The sequence below is a fragment of the Antechinus flavipes genome, chromosome 5 (assembly GCF_016432865.1).
Source record: "Antechinus flavipes isolate AdamAnt ecotype Samford, QLD, Australia chromosome 5, AdamAnt_v2, whole genome shotgun sequence".
Lineage (NCBI taxonomy): Eukaryota > Metazoa > Chordata > Mammalia > Dasyuromorphia > Dasyuridae > Antechinus > Antechinus flavipes.
In genome coordinates, this window is record NC_067402.1 from 227,962,637 (window position 1) to 227,982,118 (window position 19,482).

The following is a 19,482-nucleotide window of genomic DNA, read 5'->3' on the forward strand; positions in this document are numbered from 1 at the left end:
CATTCTGTTTCCTTCACTCAAGTCTCTAATCTTTTTGTGTCAGCCTGTCTTGAGAAATAGATATGGTGCTCCTTTGGGCCCCAGGGTTGACACTCATGGGGCAATGTGGACAGGTGCTCTTCGGAGAACACTCCTAGCTTTTGAAGAGGGTCCTGTTTAACCAAGAGTCCTGCACCCGTGTCCCTCCCGATTCGGAATAGACCAGGATGAGGTATATGAAGATCCCTTCTCTTCTAACCTGTCCCTCCACCCCCACTCCCTGAGGCTTTTACTTTACTTTTAATACCATCCCCCACTCCTAGAAGTGGAAGAAAAACCAACCCCTGCTCCCTTAGATCATCTTTCCCAAACCCCATAAAAATCAGCAGCTCTTTTCTTATGCTTGGAAAAATTGAGATTGAGGAGCAGGAATATTTTAGGAAAGGGAGGGGTGGCATTCAGAGATCGGTGTTTCTCTGGGGAAGGCTGGGGAGGAGGGGAGGCAGGGGGTGGTGAATGAAAAGGTCAGCATTAAAGCTACTGTGAAAAGGTTCAGGAGGTGCTTCAGTCAGCAGATTAAGTTCCTGATACCCAGAGAGAGAAAGAGAGATCCCAGGGAGGGGGAGGAAAAGTCTCTAGAAAGGTCAGATGAGTAAGAAAAGAGCTGGCAAGGCCCAAGCTCCAAAAACCAGGAATCAGGAAGGCCCCACAGAGGAGAGAGGGCCCCAGGAATCCTCCAATGCCAGAGGGAGGAGGAAAATGGGCCTGCTCAGAGGCTTCTGAGAACAGAGATATTGCTGGGAGAAGCTGGAGACCAGTTGAGATCTTTGTATTTTTTACAATCACTGAAACTCATTGACATAGGACAGCGTCCCCTGGGAAGATCAGACCCAAGGGAATTCACAGGGATCCATCTTCCTTCTCTCCCTCCCCAAACTGTTGCCTCTCCCCAACATTTTCACTTCCACAAGAAGCTGACACTTCCAGAAGCTTCAGTAACCACTTGATTGGGCACTGGGACTAGAAGGCAGGGAGGACTTTTAGCTTTGGGCTAAATTTTTGTAGATCAGCCAACCATAGCAGCCATCCTGGCCCCTCATTATGCAGAGAATACTGAGATTCATTTTCACCATCCCTGAAGAGAAAAGAAAGATGGCCCCATCCCTAGAGAGGAGGTGGAAGGAGGAGAAGAAACAAGAATTCAGGGTTTCCCAAGCTGAGGTCAATTGCTTGGGTTTGATTGGGCCTCCACTTTGGAGGTTTCCAGGAGTTCTTAAGTCCCACGGCTTCATGTACTCCAGGCAATGAAAGGACTGAGGTGAGGGGGAGAAACTGAGAAGTCTTGGGAAAATTCTCATGGCCCAGGACACCCTGGAGTCAGGTTCAGGAAGCTGGGGATCTTCAGTGACCCAGCCTCGGCACTGCCTACATGTGTTCTGGGTGGTTCTGGAGGCAATGGATGAACTTCTGGATCGGGTGACCCTCGTAGCACACCTGGTACACAGCCATAAACAAGGGGAATCTGGAAAGAGCAAGAGGGAGAGGAGCTTCACTGGTTCAGCTTCTAAGGCCAGAAGTCCCCTTCCCCCAACTCCCATTACACACACTATTATAATTTCCAGTTACAGATTCTTCAGCTTTGGGGTGAAAGAAGCCCTCATCAATGGTCTTTTCTCTCCAGTTCTTCCTGCCACCACAACCTTGGCTCTCCTGGACTAAGGAAGGCTCTCATCCTTGCCTGCTCCCTTCTCTCTGGCTAGGCTGTTCCTCCAAGCACAAGACAGAGACATAGCTAAAAGGCTTGCTCTCTCTCTCTCTGTCTCTCTCTCTCTCTCTCCCCCTCCCCCTCCTCCCCCCCCACCCTTTCCTTCTCTCTCTTCCTCTCTGTCTCTCCCTATCTCTTTGACTAGCCTGCTTTCCTTTGCAAAATTCCCTGCCTTCAGGAAGCTTTCCCAAACTCAACTCTAATAACACCAGCAGCCTCTAACAACGTTTGCTTCAGCAAGTATTATATGCAAGCTCATGTTTCTACATGTGCTTTTAGAGTGAACAGGGACCCTGTCTCCATGCAAGTGGTTGGGGTGCTCAGGATAAGTAGGAGGGTCAAACAAAATGCCCTATAGTCAAAGTCTTATTCCTGAGCGCCTCAGATTTTTTTCTCCTGCGAAGAGAGTCAGACTAAAAATGAGAAAAGATGGTGGGGAAGGGAACTGGTTTGTTGTGACTGCACTCACTTGTCCAGCAGGCCCTTGTGCTTCAAAATGTTGTGCAGCTCCTGAGCTGTCTGGGGCCCCTGAAGCTTCTGCCCATTCAGCATCTCTTTTTCCAATTGTTCAATAGACTGTGAAAAAGATAGGGGTGGGGGAAGACAGGGAGCAGAATGCCTTAGTAGTAGGGGGTGGGGTGGAGCCTGAAATCTCAGATAGGGAATAGTGGCAATGGGGAGGAATTCTGGGGAGGAGGTAAGAACATTCACAGCAGATGCTTAGCTGGTTCCTTCTCCGCACTACCCTGCTTCAAGTCTGTTTTAGTCCTCCCAACCCAACCCACTCTCACTTCCCAGAAGCTTCCCAATCCCTCTTCTCTTCCCCATTGCTCTGTTGGATTCTCAACCTGTCCATATTCTGTCATCTTCCACCCAACCTCTTGAGCCCTTACCTTTCCAGTTCGGACAAAGGCTTCAGCCACCTTTCGGTTACGACCCCCATAACAGGTGGTAATGAGGTCTGCAATCCCACAACTTTCCAGGAAAGTAGTTGAAGAGACTGAGCCCTTGCAGAAGAGCTTGGAGAAGGCAATCATTTCCATGAGTCCCAGCCGGATCACAGCAGCCTTTGTATTGTCACCAAAGCCCAGTCCATCACAGAAGCCAGCCCCAACAGCAACTACATTCTTTGTGGGAAAGAAGGGAGAAACAATGTAGTCTCTAGGCAGCATCATAAGGGCCACCATATCTTCTCCCTCAGTCCTATAAACTCTCTTTATAGAGTTGATGGGAGGATAGGGGAGATATGAATATCATGTCCAGAACTTTTTAAACTGGCTTCAACTTGTATTCTTAAAAATTTTTTTTCATAACTTTTTCAATATAATTGGTATTCCTTGTAATTGTTTTTTTATTTTATTCTATATCTTTAAAAATATTATTCTGGGAAGGGTTCCATAGGATTCACTATGCTAAAGTGACCCATGACTCAAATACTTTAGGGTATTCTCCTGAAGTAGAGGATTCTGCTTTTTCAATAATAAGGACAATATGGAAGATTAGCAACTCTAATCTGTTTCCAAAACATTTTATAATATCCTCCCTTTGGATACAAAGACTGTTCCCAGGGAAAGGAAAAGGCTTTTACCATCTAACCTAGGAAGTATAGTAAGTGGAGCACTGGGCCTCGAGTCAGAAAAACCTGGGTTCCAATCCAGCTTAGCACTGCACCCAACATGCATTTGATAATTGCTACCAATCCTACCTCACACCTTCTTCCTCTAGAAATACTCGCCTGGTTCATTCACAGCACCACCATTCTTTCTTGATCTCTTTCTAGCTGCCTCTGCTCTTTTCTTATCTCTGTAGCTGTGTCCTTGCTCCCTTGTCCCTGTCTCTCCAGGTACTCAAGGGCAAGAGCTCTCTTTTCCCTCTGGATCTTCCTTTAGCCTCCAAGATAGGGCTTTCACAAAGGACATGGTTGGTCCAGATAAGAGCAGGCATTTTTTTCATCTTGTTGGGGGGTGGAGGGAGAATTGGAACCTGTTTCCCCAAGTTCCCTCTCTAAGTTGCACACACTGGGGTTTTCTCTAGGTTGGAGTCTAGCAGCCTGTAGTTCTTTCTATGGAGCCCAATTAACCCCTCCCTCTGCCCCTCACCTTAAGAGCACCACAGATCTCTACTGTGTCTACTTCTTGCACCACAGTTATTCGGAAATTTGGTGTTTGCAACAGCTCCTTCAGCAGCTGTCCTTGGGCCAAGTCCTTGCAGCCTAAAGTGGAAGGGATTAGGCTGAGCAAGAGATGTCACTCACTGACAGCTTTTCTCTTCTGATCTCTGCTGCAGACACAGAGAGGGTAACTCTTCTATTTCCCTTGCCCCACCATACTCTTCTATCCACCCTCTAGTCTTCCCCTTGTCAGTATCTTTATGGGGGGGAAAGGTTGGGGAAAGAGATGGATTGGGCTCTGGTGAGGGGAGGGACAAGGAGGTCTCACCAATGGTGGTTTCACAGAATTTCTCATCAGCCACCTCACTGGCAATATTGGCTCCCATCAGCACACTAATGGGGATGCCCAGTCGTTCATGGATCACCTCAGAGATCAGCTTCAGCCCATTAGGGCCTTCATCCACACCCTGGGCATACAAATGGGACTCAGAGCTAGCTTCCTTCCTATTTCTCCCCTCTCTCTGTCCACCATCCCAAGTCCCCATACATGGAGATCTCTCCCCTTTTAAGCTATCATTCTGCAGCCTTTCCCTGACTATGATCTTCCTCCTATTCAAGCTCAGGAACAGAGGCACTTCTTTCTATAGCCATTCCCACAATGTCCCAGAACAACACACCACTCCCCTATCCCATTTCTCTGGAATGAATTCTTCAAATTGCTGCTCTGGTTCTCACCTCTCACTAAAGCTATTCTTCCCCAGCCCCCTTCTCCCACCCTAGGCACCTTGATAAGAGACACCCCAATGGCATTTCTCTTCAGATGACCCTTGAGCTGGTCACAGATTTTGCCAATGAATTGGTGGGGCACCACGAAAATGAGGATGTCTGCATCTGCGGCTGCCTGGATCACATCTGGTATAGCCACCTAAAGGAATGGTAGAGCATTGCTGACAAGGCCATTCTTGGGGTTGGGGGAGGGTGATGGTGGAAGAAGGAAGGAGGGAAATTCGAGCACAGAGGCAGGATTGAGTTTCATAGGAGCTATTAAAGAGACAAGTCATTCCCCCAACTTCCCTTCCTCAACAGCTTCAGCTAGTGGATGGGGAGGGGGATTAAAAAGATTTTTGAAAACTTCTGAAACTCCAACTTGCTCCCAAGGCTTATCTATGGGATGTCCCAGGTAACTAAAAAGAGGATGGGTTGGGCTGGATGGGGTAATTTGGATGAATTTCAGAGCTAAGAATGAGTCCCAGACAACATACCTTTTCCTTTTTAGGGGGAAAGTGAAAGACAAATGAGTTTGGCCCTACTACTATAGTTCATGGAGCAGTTTCCACTGGGTGAATGAGTAACAGGATGAGAGTCAGGGGCACTATCCTGAACCCCAGTCTGGAAGCCTGTCCTTGGTTGCCATGGAGATGACTTGCTTCTAAGCTTCCCTCCCCCATTTCCTCATCCAGCCCAGTCCTAGACTTACATTATGGAAAGTGGACACTGTATTCCTTTCCTTCTCTGTCTTGAGAAACCCCAGATCAGTAGAAGGGGGCTGACTCTGCTTGGATAGATAGGTTATGTTTTGTGCAACCTTGTCACCCTCTGGGCTAGTACTAGGATTGGGTCCAACTTCTCTCAAAAGGCCTCTTACTTTAGGGCTTGGAGTATGACCCCCATACACTGTCCACTATCATTCTCCCTACCCCCATTCATCTTTTTTTTTCCCCCATTCATCTTTTGAGAGGCCTCACCACATTGAGTGGCAGCTTGTGCCCAGGTAGGTATTTGACATTCTCATGCTTGGTGTTGATGATCTCTGTTAGCTTTTGGCCAGAAACTTCTTCCTCAAACACCCACATGGCGACCTGAGGGTCAAACTGTACCAGCTGAGTTACATTGCTACCCACAATCTTGGCGATAGCTGAGCCCCTAAGGAAAAGTGGTAAAAGAGGATATAATGAGATTGGTGATAAGAGAGTAGTTCTAACCCCTGAGTAGGCTGAGGAGACAGTGGGAACAGTCAGTACCTAACAGATTAAACCCAAATGAAATGTAAATAACCACCTGTCATACCCGACCACCTCTACCCAAGAAATATTGGGGTACCTGAGACTCCAACTAGTTTGGGATACTAATAGGACTTAATCCTACTGAATGGGGATGAGATCCAGGTTTTAGAGTCATACCTCTAGCTGCTAGGAAAAGCACCTGCTATCATCCCAACACAATTAAGCCAATCAGATATTGGTGGGAAATTAAAGTCAAGGCAGCTTCTTTTCTTCAGGGATATTGGTACAATTAGGAGAGGGAGCAACCACAAAGACCCTATCATGCTCCTCTTTTTCAGAATAAGGATATAGGGCTATTGGGGCAGCTGTTGGGACTAAGGCAGGACAGAGGGCATTTCTGATTCTCTCCCCTCTCAAATCCATGACACTGACACCCGAAGGCTCATATGATCTCCCTCCCTTTCTCCCCCCCATAGCCCTCAATAAGGCCTCTTACCAGTTCCCTGATCCCACGATGCAGACCTTCTTGCTTGCCATGGTCCTGCTTCCCTGCCTGGCCTGCTGCGTACCACACTGCCTTGCTCCTCTGTCTGCTCTGAACATTTAACTTGGCATGTTGGAGAAGTCAAGCTCCACCCCTAGTGAAGGGGTGGGAGTGAGGGAGAGTCCAACAGGGACAGGGAAGAACAGGCAGACAGGGGTAGGGACAGGAAATCAGGACACTCATCTCAATCTTTTTCTAAAGTCAGCTGATACCTTCTGGTCTCCTGCTTCCCTAGGAGAGCTCACGAAGTAAGGGACTAAGCTGTACTTTGTCAGACCTGGTAACAGTACTTTTTCCAGGCTATTGTCTAGCAGTAACAATGACCAACAACACCTCATATTATAGTCCCCAGGGGTTAGCATTCTTCAGTTTTACAGACAGGGACTCCCCAAAATGAAAGGATCCATCCCCCACATAACCTAGCACAAACTCAGAGGTCTGGCTACTCAACCAACATATCCAAGGCTGAATGAGTCTCCACTAGAGTAGTCATTCTGGGTCCCCACCTCGGGTTTCTTTGACAGGTCCCCATGTGACACAGCTCACCTTTGAATGGTGGCAGTGGAGTTTCATTTTGGGGACAGTAGTGAAAAGATCCTGAGAAAAATTGGGCAAGGAATTAACTCATTTATATGCTTTGTCAACTCCCAGGCACTTCTCAAGGACTTAAGAGGGGAGAAGAGGTGGTAACAGATAAGATACTCTTCCCCTGCAGTTTCCATGCCTCCTATAAGCACAAACCAAGCCCAGGTTGCAGACTCTGCCAGCACTACCATACTATTGCTAGAAAGTGTATGGAGGGGTGTCAGGAGAAATGGCAAAAATGGCTTCTGCAGGTCCAAGTCTGTGTGCTCACATAGTCATGTTTGGTTAAGAGAGGGCAAAAGTTCCCAAGCTACTTTGGAGGGGAGGGGAAGAGGCCTCTTGGACATTGCTGCTTGTGCACTTTGGCCTAAAAGGTAGACAATCATCCTGGGCCTAAGACTGCATTCACATGCCCAGCTCCTGCTAGATAAGAACTGGGTTAGTGGGGAGCCCCAGTCTAGCTGGGGGATGGAAATGAGCACATGGGAGGTAAAAGTTCACAAGATGATGGGAGGGGCCTCCAGTCACTTCTCTGGCTGATCCCAGGGTAATAAAATTTCCCCGAAGCTTGGTTAGATTCCCTCTCCAGAACACAATGTTGCTTCCAATTCAAGGCTGGCTTCTTTCCTCAGCTCCACCCCCATTTTCCCCCTGGCACAGACTATACAGGCTGGCAACAAGAAATCAAGTACCAACTGGAAGCATTGGAGGAAAGGCAAAGGCAGGCAGAGTAGTTCTGTGACTGGACCACCTCCACTTCCTTCCCAGGGTCAGAAGCACCAGAGTGCAGGTGAATGCCCACATCTGGCTCCCTTCTACTTCTGTCTTGCCCCCACAGGCAGCAGGAGGTGGCAGTCTAAGCAAAAATGATTCTGGACAAATTACTTGACTTCTGCTTGTCTCGGTCTCCCCAGCTTTAAAATATGACAGAGTTGTTGTGAAGACCAAATATTTGTAACAATGCTTAGCACACAGTTCCTTCCTTTTGATTGCCAACATTCTCTACTTGATTCCTTTCTTCTCCTACCCCGAGTAACCTCAGGGAGGGTAGGGCAGGGATAAAGATGAATTAAGATCTAAAAAGTCAGAATTGGCCCAGTAGATCACTCCTAGTTTCTGGTAGAGGTAGGACTCTAAAAAAAGGCTAAACTGCAAATTATTTATCTATAGCTAAGAAAATGGTATTTAACACAATTTAATGGTCAGCACATAAACCCTGTTCCAATGTCACTGACCCCTCCCACCAAGCTACCTCCCTATTCAGACCTGATAAAGGTTTTAAGATTTGAAGAACTATAATCTAATATATCCCATTTTAATTGTATCAGCAGCTTGGCCAACTCTACTAATGCAGGGAAGCAGAGAAATAACAAAGGTTGCTTATTTTGAGATGGAGTTATTAACAGACTGATCCCCTTTCTTCTTCTTGTGAGATCTTACCTCAGCAGCCCAGAACCAAACTGACTGGTAGAAGAAAAGGACAACATGCCAGATATATAACTGAGTTGATTGTGGGGAATATCAATGTAGGTGAATATATTTTGAGTTCAGTAACTCCTGAGGGATTCTTCTGGCTCTTGGGTGATTAGCTCACTTTAAATAAAAAAAAAATAACAGGTTCCTGCTTCCAAACCTTAAATGTGAATTGTATCCTCCAGGCCATTAAAAAGGGAACCCTTAAGACAAAGAAAACTAATAGTAAGAGGCTACACAGGAGTCTTAAAATGACCTGGAAAGCAAAACTCTTCAAGTAATGACAACCCACCCCCAGGACAGAAAATTCCAGGAGCTTAACTCTGATGACCTAGGGAATCAAAGGCTTCAAAGGAAGCTGGGGAAGGTCAAGGGAGAAGGGCAAATTGTGAGGAGACTGGGGCGGGCACAAATCAGACTTCAGATGTTAAGAACCTTAAGGAAGATGGGGTCAATCACAGCTGATGGACTGTGGCCTCCTTCCTCAAATTTCCTTCCATACCTGCAACTAATCCTGAGAAGTACTGAATGCCTCAATGATTTTTAGTCCTTTTAAAGTGTTTAGGCTCCCTTTCCCTGTAGAGTAATTGGTAGTAGACAGAGGGCATTGAGTGAATAAGAGTTCTCTATCAAAAAGGGGAAACCCCATCCTTCAGAAGATGCTTTTATTAAAACTGGGTGACATCTATAAGGGGACAGTACAAAAAAAAATTTTGGTCCATGAAAAAACATAATATTCAGTTAATAAAAAGTTATCTGCAACAGGAACACTGCCTAAGTGGTGGGAGGAAGGCCCGTGTCTGAGCTTCCTTCATGTGTGGGACCAGGGCTCAGCTGCCTTCCCCCAACAGAGGTTTGTGAGGTGTTATTGTAATAGTGTAAGGGAAGCTTTTCAGAGGGATAATGGGGAGATTCCACTGCCATCCGATGTGGAGTAGACATGGAGGAGGGTGCACTCGCAGGAGCCTGAGGAGGGGTGGGGAGGCAGGAGTCTGTCAGTTCTGTGGGATTTTGGAGCTGATACCAAACCCAACGCTCCTTCTGTACCTGCTGCTCTCCCACCCTGCTGTGTTGAGTCTGCGAGCCTGAGATATGCTAACTTAAAGGAAATATTCAACCTGGAAAAGGAACATGGGGCTTTCCCGGAAGGATGCAAGACCATCTCAGCTCCACTGGGCCAGACCCCTGGCCCTGCTGCCTACCTGAGGGGCTGAAGAATTTCAATTGGGATCAGGGCTAGAGAGAGTCACAAACCCAACAAAGAGCCGCTCTCCAGCCCTGGGCTCTCTCATTGCCCAATGTCCCCAGGACCCACTATGGGATACTAATTAAAGGGGGCAAGGGACAAGGAAACAGATGGCCCAGGGCTTTTATTCATTAGGTCTGAGGGATCTCTCTCTACTAGGGAAAAGGTGGACTGGGAGAGTTGGTGGCCACATCTCCAAGCAATAGCTAGAAGGAATGGATGCCTTTGCTGGCAGTGACAACACACAGGGGAATGGATGTGGGGAAAGGCAGGGCTCCCAGCCCAAATGCCCTGGCTTAGGAGGAATCCTAAAAAAAAGCAGCAGCTATTGGGAGTGTGCCAGGTAGGACCAGCTGTCAGGGAACAAACTCTTAATACTGATGTGAATCCCTACATGGGGGACTCAGGGAAGAGCTAAACCAGCAGGCCATTCCTAGGAACACAGCCTAGGGCTCAAATAGGTCAAGTGGTCTAAAAGTTCCTGTGGGTCCCAGAACATCCCATTAAGAGAAGAGTTTGTATCAAACTAATAAAAGGAAAGAAAATGGGATTCTATATAGGAACAATCAAAACCCAACTAACTTATAGAATGCCCCCCAGTCCAAATCTGGGAAAAGGGGCTACAGCCCCTTAATCTGGGGTCACATAAGGGCAAGATGAGTTTAGTTGTTTCTCTTAAAGATCACTTGGCCTTAGGCCCAATCCATTCAGAGCATTGATTACCACTATAAGTTCTCTTACTAATTAATACTAACTAGAGGTCCTATGTAGACCAGGAAAAGGGAGAGGCACATGGGAGTTTTTGTGAGGCAAAGGGGAGTTTGAGAGACTGGGGAGGAGAGAATATTTTCTCTTGAGACAGAAATGTGGGACCCTCTTCATCTTGATGTCATCCTTCAACCAGCAGCTTCCTCAGGGGACCCCCAAGCAAGACTAGGGCAGGTGCTATGGGGAGGCATGAGAGCCTAAACGAAGAATTGGTGTGGCCGGGCTGAGGATGGAGGAGGGCCCTTATGTATTTCGGATGCCCAAGGCCTGCTCCAGTTCCTGACGTCTCTGTTGCACCTGGGAGGGAAAGGAGAGGGAGGCTAGGGGCAAGCAGGTCTCTAGGCTGGGACCTGACACCCCTGACTTCCACTAGGGAAGCAACAGGCCCAGGCCCCTTCTTCCTTGTCAGTTCTCTTTTGGTTTTCTCGGGTACCTACCTTAGAGTAGAAGTATCTGCACACAGCCTCCTGAGCCCATGGCTGGAAGTAGAACTCAGCTCGGCGTTCCTCTTCCGGATTACCCACTACATCAGTCATGGTCTAGAGAAGTGTAGACTCCTTCTTAGTTTAAGCCATCACCTGACACTTGGGTTATTTGTTACAGCCTCACTGGTGCACACTCCTTGACTTCAAACTAGAGTAAGAATTCTTAAATACTATTCATCTTGTCATTCTCATACTCAAACATCTTGAATGGCTCATTATTTTTAATTCTATCATCTAAACATCTCTTCCTAATTTTCAAAGGACTTCTCTATAACCAACCTACCCAACCTTATTTTACTTATTACCTATTTTAGACAGGTTAATCTCTGAACTATCCCACAGATCTCACAGTGGTCAGACTTGGTCCACAGTCCCGCCTTCTTTTGAATGCTCTTCCACTCCCAATACAAACTCAATTTATCCTGTAAGACCTAGACCATGTTCTATTTTTCCCATGAGGCATCCCTGACTAACCCAACCTTCTTTCATCTCATTCTCCTCTGAATTCCTAGGACAATTCACATTTACATAAAGCTTTAAGATTTTCAAAGTGCTTCACTCACAACAATCTCTACCACTTAATTTTATACTGTTTTGCGTTTATTGCTGTTGCTTTACATATATGGATTATGCCTCTCCAGGTAGAGCAAGAACCACACTGAATACTTCTACTGTCACCCATGGCACCTAGCAGTGCTGGCTTCATAGCAGGCAACTCAATAATATCTGTTAATTGTCTAATTCCTGGCCTAAAATTAAAGAGCATGAAATCTTTAGAACTGATCCCCATAGCTAACTCTCCTCTTCCTATCCTAGAAGAAATGAGGTACATTTGTGATTCCTGTCTGAATGTGTTACCTTCAGATCCCGGCACTGGGACTGAAGCCAGTCATTGATGAAGCCTTGGGGATCTCTTGCAAAACTCAGCATGAACTCTCTCTGGGTTTTCAGTTGGTTGATGGTCTCTATTGTCTCATGGATCTAAAGATAAGGATATGCTTAAAACAGGCTGGATTTAGGAAGACTATGTTTTTTCTTATGAATAACACCTTTTTTGTATAGTGCTTGACAGCTTACAAAATACACAATATTTCCTTTGATCTCACAACAAGCAAATGGGGCAGATGGTACAAGTCCCACTTTACAGATTAGGGAAACTGAAGGTCAGAGATGTGAAATGATTTCATATATGCAAGGCCAGACATTCAAGAAGTAGCAAAATCAAGATTACAACACAGGTCTTCTGACCTTAGCTGAGAGCACTTTTTCTTATACTATGATTGCTCTCCAAGGTTTAAAGGCAGTTGCTCCTTCATGATTTCCAAACTTTGATAGTCTGCTGGAGAGCATTACCCAGCTATGTACACAGTGAACCTTCAATCCACCGCTGTCACAACAAAATTTGAAGCAGAGAAGTCTGTAGAGTGGTCTTGAAGTCTATGAAGAGGCAAACCTGGCCTCGTACCTTTGGCTAGAAGGCCCGTGGCACCCAAAGTCCCTGGATAGAAGCTCCTACCTTGTTGTCTAGAGCAGCAATTTCCTGCTGGCTTGCAGTAGATAGCAAGAAGGAGTTCATCTGAGTCTTGAGGGTATCATCCACTTCCACATCAATGTCATAACAGGCAGTCTTCTTCTGGTCATTGGGGTCAACGCTGGGCGAGAAATCACAGTGGTGTGATGAAGGGAATGCCTCAAAAAATTCAGAAACTGAGGTCCAAAAAGATGCTCCTAATTCTGCATCTCTGAGCTCAGAACAGTCTAGCTTTTAGTGATCCAATTCACACGACTCAGGCATTGTTTGCAGAACCTTGGGTTACATGCTGGATAATGGTACCCCAGTGGGAGAGAAATAGAACCAAACTGAAGCAATGAAACCTGGAAAATAGTCCCAGCCTCAACTATAGAAAAAAGGTACTTTAAGGCTACAAGGCTCTGGAGATGCCCTCCGCATTCAACATCTGTCCAAGAATGAAAGGGGAAAATGGAGAAAGTGCCAAACTTCAGCTCCTGCCTTCTCATTACAGGAAAAAGAAGGCTCGAATCCTCCCACCCTCCAGTCCCTCACTCTTCAGCAAAGAAATTGTCTTGTCTTGTTGCTACCATGCCCCCACCTGATGACGTGATTAATGATGATGGGCTCTGGTGGCATAAGCAAGGCATGGAGCCGCTGGGGGATCTCTGAGAACTTCATCCGTTGTGACTCGAATATCTACAAGAAGAAGCAATTTAAGGCTGAGGATAAATAGGGATATCAGCCAGAACACAGTGAACTCTAACTGAAGAGCAGAATCCTCACTCACCTGCTGGAGGTATTTGTCACAGATAACAAACTCCCGTTCATGGGGATCCTGAAGCTTATGAGTTTTGATGTACTGCCACAGTGCTTGAATAATCACTGGACGTGTCTGGGTATGAATACCCAAAAGCCGGGCCAGGCGGGGATCCAATTTAAACTGAGGAGGCTACAGAGACACAAGGGTAACAGGAAAATGTGAAGAAATAAGTCAAGCCTCTTTGTACCTTCAAAAACTTGGGAGAGATGGTTGAGGAAAAGATGACTCATAGTTTACCTAGAACTATGAATAGGTGACGAGATGGGCCTATGAAAAAAGGACTCTTCCCCCCACAATACCTGGTAATCTAGCATCAGCAAAACAGTGCAACGAACATTTACATCTCCTGGCCGCTTCACCTGGAAGCCATCTGTCTCTTGAGTGGTAGCAGTCCTGTGCCACTAGAGAGAGAAATGTATTAGGGGCTGCTCTCCCAAAAGAAGAACAGCGATAATGTCTTTTGGGGATTTTTTACACTGCAGTCACTTCCCAGAAAACTGCTTCTGTTAATAATTATATTCAGATCAATCTTTCTGTGCTATTGAAAGGGAATGGTAATGGAGGGCAATCAAAAAAAAAAAAAAAAAACAACACTTTATTTGACTGAATTTTTTTTTGCAAAATGCTTTGCTTTTAATTTGGTCTCACTAACTTATTAAAATTTGCTTATATGATATGAGCATAAAGCTAAACAAAGTTTCATTCCCAAATAGAAAATACATAAAGTATGAATTTGCTGGAAATATGTTGATTCCATGCCTTGCTACTTAGACAGTGAGCTTTTTGTGAACAAGGTCCATGTATATTCTATCTCCTAAGCTCCTGGTGCTTGGTTATGTCTCTTGCAACTTCAATTGATATTCACTCACTGCTAGAGAGCCTAAGACCCTTAATGCCATCAGCTCTCTCTGCTCCTCATTATAGCCAAGAAGTTCAAGGTAGAAGAAAATAAGGAGCTAATTGTGTATTGACAAAGAATGAAGTGAAATAATGGAGAAAGAACTAGCATCAGTTAAGACCTGGATTTAATTCTCATCTCGCACACACCAGACATGTGATGCTGAGTGAATCATTTAACCTCTCAATTCTTCAAGCAATTCTCTTAAGACTCAAAGTTTCAGAGTTTGCACTGATCTGCAATAGCAGAAGAAAATTCCTCATGAGTACTCTACAGCAAAAGTCACAGGTTCAGTTTTTTAAAAAGTGGTGGAAGGCTCTATATGGAGTTACAGACGTGACGAACCACCCATTCTATGTTGATGTGGTGGCTATCCAAGGGAATAGCCACGTTTCTGATTTGATCGATATAACAACTAACAGGGCAGCACTTACAACTAGATATATAATAAATAATTTTTATCATAATTACTCATTGTCTGTAGAGTTAGAAAAAACCTCTACAATAATAGCTGGAAAGGGCCAGAGGTTAATGTGAAAAGCCCAGAACTGAGCAAGATGTATCCAAGGAGAAAAAATTTCTATTATGCCAAATGACACCATAAACTGTAACAATTCCCCAAGGAAGAACCATAAATGGATTTTAAAGTGACACATGATCTCACAGGTAGCAAGCAGGATGGGGAGCTGGCCTTAGACACGGGCATAATCAAGAGAATTTCAAGGTTGGAGGAGGAGGGAGTAGAAAGAGAAGGAATCGGGGTGAGCAAAAGAGAGGAGAAAGCAGAGCTTTTATATGCCTAAGAGATCCTAAATGGCAAAATGTCAAAGGTGTCTTCTAGCATTGGAATAAACAAGCTCTCCTATCTGAAATGGTAGCTCCTAGAGGTCAATGCATGAACTATAAAGGATAAACATTTGGTGTAAAGGTTAAGGTATACCTGGGACAATTTCTTTAATTTACATTTCTCTCCCACTATCTTAGGTATTCCAGACTCGGTTCCCAGTTCCCTCAGCCCCATCCATGTTACAACCTGGACAAATGAGCTACTCACTTCCACCAGGTGGTTGTCTGGCCCGTATAAATCTTTGTCCAGCTCAATCACCAAAGACTTAAAGAAGGAGGAGAATTTACGCTTCTGTTTGGTAGCATCATATTTAGACAGAGCTGACTGAAGAAGAGCAGAAGAGAAAAGTCATATTAGGGAAGAAAAATTAGAAAATGTCCAAAACAAGGCCCATGGCCAAGGAACCCACAATGATACTGGGATCAGTTCAAGCCAAATGGAATCAGAAGAAATGATTTCCAAATATTTTTATTGGAGCATGGCAGGTTGATGTCTTGGGCAAAAAAAAGTCATAGTGACATTGAAACCTTGGAAAAACAATTGGTAACATATACCTGGTCATTTCACCCACCCCACTCCCAAGGGGAAAAATACTTCTGGGAATGAAGCAAGGAATTCTAATATCCACATTTAGAAACAGAATAAATTCGAGGAGAATAAAGCCTGACTGGAGGGAAAAGTGAATCATGAGCAATAGCAGCAAGAACAAAAACAGTTTTACCAGGACACAAGCAGATGGAATGCATTTATGTATATGGAAAAGAAGCTCTGATAACAGAGCTCCAATTCTCTGTGCAAAATTCACTCAAAATAGCTTGGCTTTATAGTCACCATGGCTGAAAACAGGCTAAGAAGTAAACAATGGGACATAATGAAGAAACCATGAACTTCCCAATGAAGTGAGTAGGGTGGGAGATCTAGGGGCTATAACCCCCTCCCCCCAGCTGGTATTCAACATGAAATTATGAATAGCATGTCAAGAGAAATCTGCCTGTTCTAAATCAAGATGTGTTTTCAGCAACAGCAGAGAGGAGGGAGATCACACAGTGGGAATTAAGGATCTTAAGGATTCAGACAGGAAGTCATGGCCTGAAATGCCATATGGGGGAAAAACCTGCAAACTCACTTGATAAATAAGCCCAAACCAAGGTAATCAGCAGAAACCTGGGAAACCATTAATGGCCAGAACGAGCCGAGGGGGGAAGTGAACAGCAAATCAGATCACAGGACAATAGTGTTCTCAACACGATATGGCAGTGAAGGCCAAAGCTGTGGGAGCTGCACACAAAGAGCCATTGTCTTCCAACGCAAGGAGCCGAACGTCCCTCTCCCTGCTGCTCTGGAAAGGAGTTGTGAGCACCATTCAGGGTCCCTGGAGACCAGAAAGACACTGCTCTTCTCTAGATGCCCCCACCCCCAGTCCCTGCCAGTGTGTTAACTTCACTCACATCCTCGAGGAGCCGCCCTTCCACCCGAAGCTCCCAGGAAGCCACAGTTCCTTCTCCATCTTCAGCATCTGATTTAGCTGGATTGAAAGTATTCGAAATGAAAATACGAAGTTTCCGTTTTTGCTGAAGGGGGGTGGAAACAAAGATTAGTATAGAACTTTGAAAACAATACTGTGCTCTAACCATTTAATTCTATCAAACTAAATTGCTGTCTGCTTAGTCTCTTGGGGTGGGTAGAGATTCCAATTAGGAGAAGTGAATGGGCAACCAGCCCTGAATGTATAAATAAAGATGTAAAACAAACAAGGATATTCACAGTGCCAACTGGGTTCCTGGGTAAAGGAAGCATTTACAACAGTGACATGGAAAAGACAAAGATTTCTGATGAAATAGTGAGCCCTCCTTTCCTTTTTTCTTATTTTTTTACTTCTAATAAAATTAGTTACTAGGCAAAAGGGAAAAGGGGAAAGTTAAATGCCTGCGAGATCTATATGGAGCTTTTAATTTCTCATTCTTAGAGTGAAGAAGGTTCCTGAATCCCCGTCTTGGCTCTTTGCCCAGGAGTTTCCTGTACCTTGATAGGTCGTTTTAAGGCTTCCTGGATATCTAGTCGTTTCCTCATGATGGTCTGATCCAGTTTCCTTTCAAAAGCCAAGAGATCCATATAGGCCTGGGATTCTGGTACCAACTCACGAATCTAAAGGGCAGTAAGATATAGTGAGATAGATAACATTTGCTTTCAAACTCACAGGTGCTAATGGCCCTAGGGATACTGTGGATAGGGGGAAGATGTGCTGGACTCACCCTTTGAGGTAGAATTTTGTCAGCCATCTTCTTTTTCTTTGCACTGTTCAGAATAAACACTGTTATTAGGTTGGGATGGAAGTAACCAGAACCTGAAAATGGGGAAAGCAGCATCCCATATGAATGCATAATAAAGAGGAAAAGGGAAGCCCAGGAACTGAAAAGCTTATTTCAGAGCAGAGAAAAATCCCTCTATTCCATGGCAAACTTAAAGTTGTTTCATAGGAAAATAATTATGTTCCACAGGTTTGGTGACATACTCCCCAATTTCTGCTGCCCTTTCCACCTATGTCTCCACAAAATTCCTTTTACCCTCTCCAAGTCTTACTTGTGATTTCGATTCTGGACTGCCTGTTGCTGGACCTGCTGAATCTGTTGAGGAGCTGGTCTCTTTCGGGACTGATCTATTCCTGACTGGGCCAGACCAGGTCGAACTGAAGGGTTCCCCCCATAGCCAGGAGGTCCCATAGAAGGTCCCTGAGGTGTCATACGGCTCCCTGGCAACATGCCTGGACGCTGTAGATGGAACACAACATCAGGATGTTATAGCTGTCCAAATTATGGGGGGGAGGGGGAGGCATTGAATATTGTGTTATCTTGGTGAAAGGCTTTGGGGAAAAGAGCAGCAAGAACCTGAACCTTATGAATGTTCACTAACTGGGGCCCAAAAAGGCCAAGGAATGACACCAAGATAAACTTGTCTAATTTAACCCCAAACTGCCATTTCAGATTCTCTTCTAGCTCCTTTAATGAAGGAAGGATGCCTCCTTGTTTCCTTGTTACCTCTTTCCCTTGAGTCTCCATGTCAACCTGCCTCTCTGCTCTTTGGGGTTCTTCTCCTCCAGTTAATCTCTCTCTGACAACTAGTCCTTCAGCAATTATCAGGGTTTCATGGACTCCCCATTCCACTGGAGTTCTTAATCGTTTTCCTATTCACACTTTCCTTTATTACTTAACTCTATATCTTTCCAAGTAAATAGAACCACAGACTGTTAAGAGCTGGGCTGGACCTTAGAGATCACCATGCCCATCTCCCCGACTTTTAACAAGGAACCCTAGCGATGTACCCAGAGGTATTTAGGAAATTAATCTATGGACTAAATGGGAGCTAGACAGAACCTTCGTTTTACATATGAGGAAGCTGAGGTTGGAAGGGAGAAGTAAACTTGCCCAAGGTCAGGTGTAAAAGGGCAGGGCCGGGATTTGAACCCAGGTCCTTGGCTCTCTGTCCACTCTTGAATTTTTTTCCCCCCTTGCAGGCCTCCCTAATCCCACATAGGGAGGGACGGAGTAAGATCATCGGCCCCTAGTTCTGTTGCTCCCTCCACTCTTCAAGCTGCCTCCCCCAAGAGCATCCCAAATCCCGTTCTTCCTTCCCGCCCTCTGGGTACCAATACCAATAGTCCTCTACTCCTCCATCCTTTCGCCCTCACCTTCTCCCCTGCTCGCCCCCTCCCACCCTCTCCCACTCCTACCTCCATTAACCCCCATCCCAACCCCGGCCCTTTCTGCCACTCACTCGCAGGTTCCGCCCCCCTGTCCGCGCGCCCCTCCTCCTGCCCCCTTCCCCGCCCCCACTCACCGGATAGGCTGCTCCGGGCATCGGAGAGCGGTAGAGCCCTTGGCCAGGCGCCGGGCCCATTCGCACTGGGGGCCCCGGGGTCCCACCCGGGCCCAGAGCGGCCGCTGCGCCCGCCCCTGACGCAGCTCCAGCGCCGCCGCTCGGAGCCACTGACTGGAAACCAGCCCGGGCCGCCATCTTCCCCCGGAGCCGCTGCCGCCGCCGCACAAAGAACCGGAACCGGAACTCCCCCTTTCTCAGCCACTTTCCCTTCCCCCCTCAACCCCCCTTCAACCTCCCGCCCTCTTTCGACTCGATCTCCAGAGCCTGCCTAGGGTAGGAACTGGGAGGCTTCGGGTAACGAGACTGCGGGCTAGAAGGGGGTGGCGGAAAAAGCTAGGAGGGAGTTTTCCTACTCTTGGCCTCCTAGCCCTGGGAGGAGAAACCAGCGAGAAGGAGTCGAGGAGAGAGGGGTTCCGAATTGCGCCCCCTGCCGGTCGGAGGGCGGCCTGGCGCGAAGCCTCCAGGTCTGGGGTGCGGCGAATACTTAGTCTTAGCCCGTCCTAGTTGGAATGAATGGCGGGCCCGGCCTGGCAGCGGTGACCTTAGGAATAACTGCACTTGTATAACACA

The 19,482-nt window shown here is 46.2% G+C and overlaps 2 protein-coding genes across 2 annotated transcripts; both read right to left on the minus strand.

Moving 5' to 3' along the window:
* Positions 1-792: 792 nt before the first annotated feature.
* GPD1 (glycerol-3-phosphate dehydrogenase 1) lies at positions 793-7,978 on the minus strand. The gene is made up of 8 exons (XM_051963049.1): positions 6,354-7,978; positions 5,600-5,777; positions 4,639-4,779; positions 4,183-4,321; positions 3,844-3,956; positions 2,638-2,871; positions 2,214-2,320; positions 793-1,501 (listed from the first exon to the last, which is right to left on the minus strand). Exons 1-8 carry the CDS (start codon positions 6,458-6,460, stop codon positions 1,405-1,407), a joined length of 1,116 nt encoding a protein of 371 aa, XP_051819009.1. The 5' UTR covers positions 6,461-7,978; the 3' UTR covers positions 793-1,404.
* Positions 7,979-9,107: 1,129 nt separating this feature from the next.
* Positions 9,108-19,152, minus strand: SMARCD1 (SWI/SNF related, matrix associated, actin dependent regulator of chromatin, subfamily d, member 1). Its single transcript, XM_051963046.1, has 13 exons — positions 18,871-19,152; positions 17,617-17,804; positions 17,289-17,331; positions 17,059-17,181; positions 16,485-16,607; positions 15,244-15,360; positions 13,591-13,692; positions 13,259-13,420; positions 13,070-13,167; positions 12,475-12,610; positions 11,817-11,939; positions 10,911-11,012; positions 9,108-10,770 (listed from the first exon to the last, which is right to left on the minus strand). The coding sequence occupies exons 1-13, from the start codon at positions 19,045-19,047 to the stop codon at positions 10,717-10,719; spliced, it is 1,548 nt and encodes a 515-aa protein (XP_051819006.1). The 5' UTR covers positions 19,048-19,152; the 3' UTR covers positions 9,108-10,716.
* Positions 19,153-19,482: the final 330 nt, after the last annotated feature.

What these genes read in the sequence shown, in the direction of transcription:
- GPD1 (XM_051963049.1), bottom strand. Translation starts at nt 6,460, where the DNA reads ATGTTCAGAGCAGACAGAGGAGCAAGGCAGTGTGGTACGCAGCAGGCC. An exon ending in ATTCTGTGAAACCACCATTG is followed by an intron (nt 3,957 to 4,182) that starts GTGAGACCTCCT and finishes CTTCCACTTTAG; the next exon opens with GCTGCAAGGACTTGGCCCAA. An exon ending in CCTTTGTCCGAACTGGAAAG is followed by an intron (nt 2,321 to 2,637) that starts GTAAGGGCTCAA and finishes TCTTTTTCACAG; the next exon opens with TCTATTGAACAATTGGAAAA.
- SMARCD1 (XM_051963046.1), bottom strand. Translation starts at nt 19,047, where the DNA reads ATGGCGGCCCGGGCTGGTTTCCAGTCAGTGGCTCCGAGCGGCGGCGCT. An exon ending in TGCCCGGAGCAGCCTATCCG is followed by an intron (nt 17,805 to 18,870) that starts GTGAGTGGGGGC and finishes TTCCATCTACAG; the next exon opens with CGTCCAGGCATGTTGCCAGG. An exon ending in GTGACAAATACCTCCAGCAG is followed by an intron (nt 13,168 to 13,258) that starts GTGAGTGAGGAT and finishes TTCTTCTTGTAG; the next exon opens with ATATTCGAGTCACAACGGAT.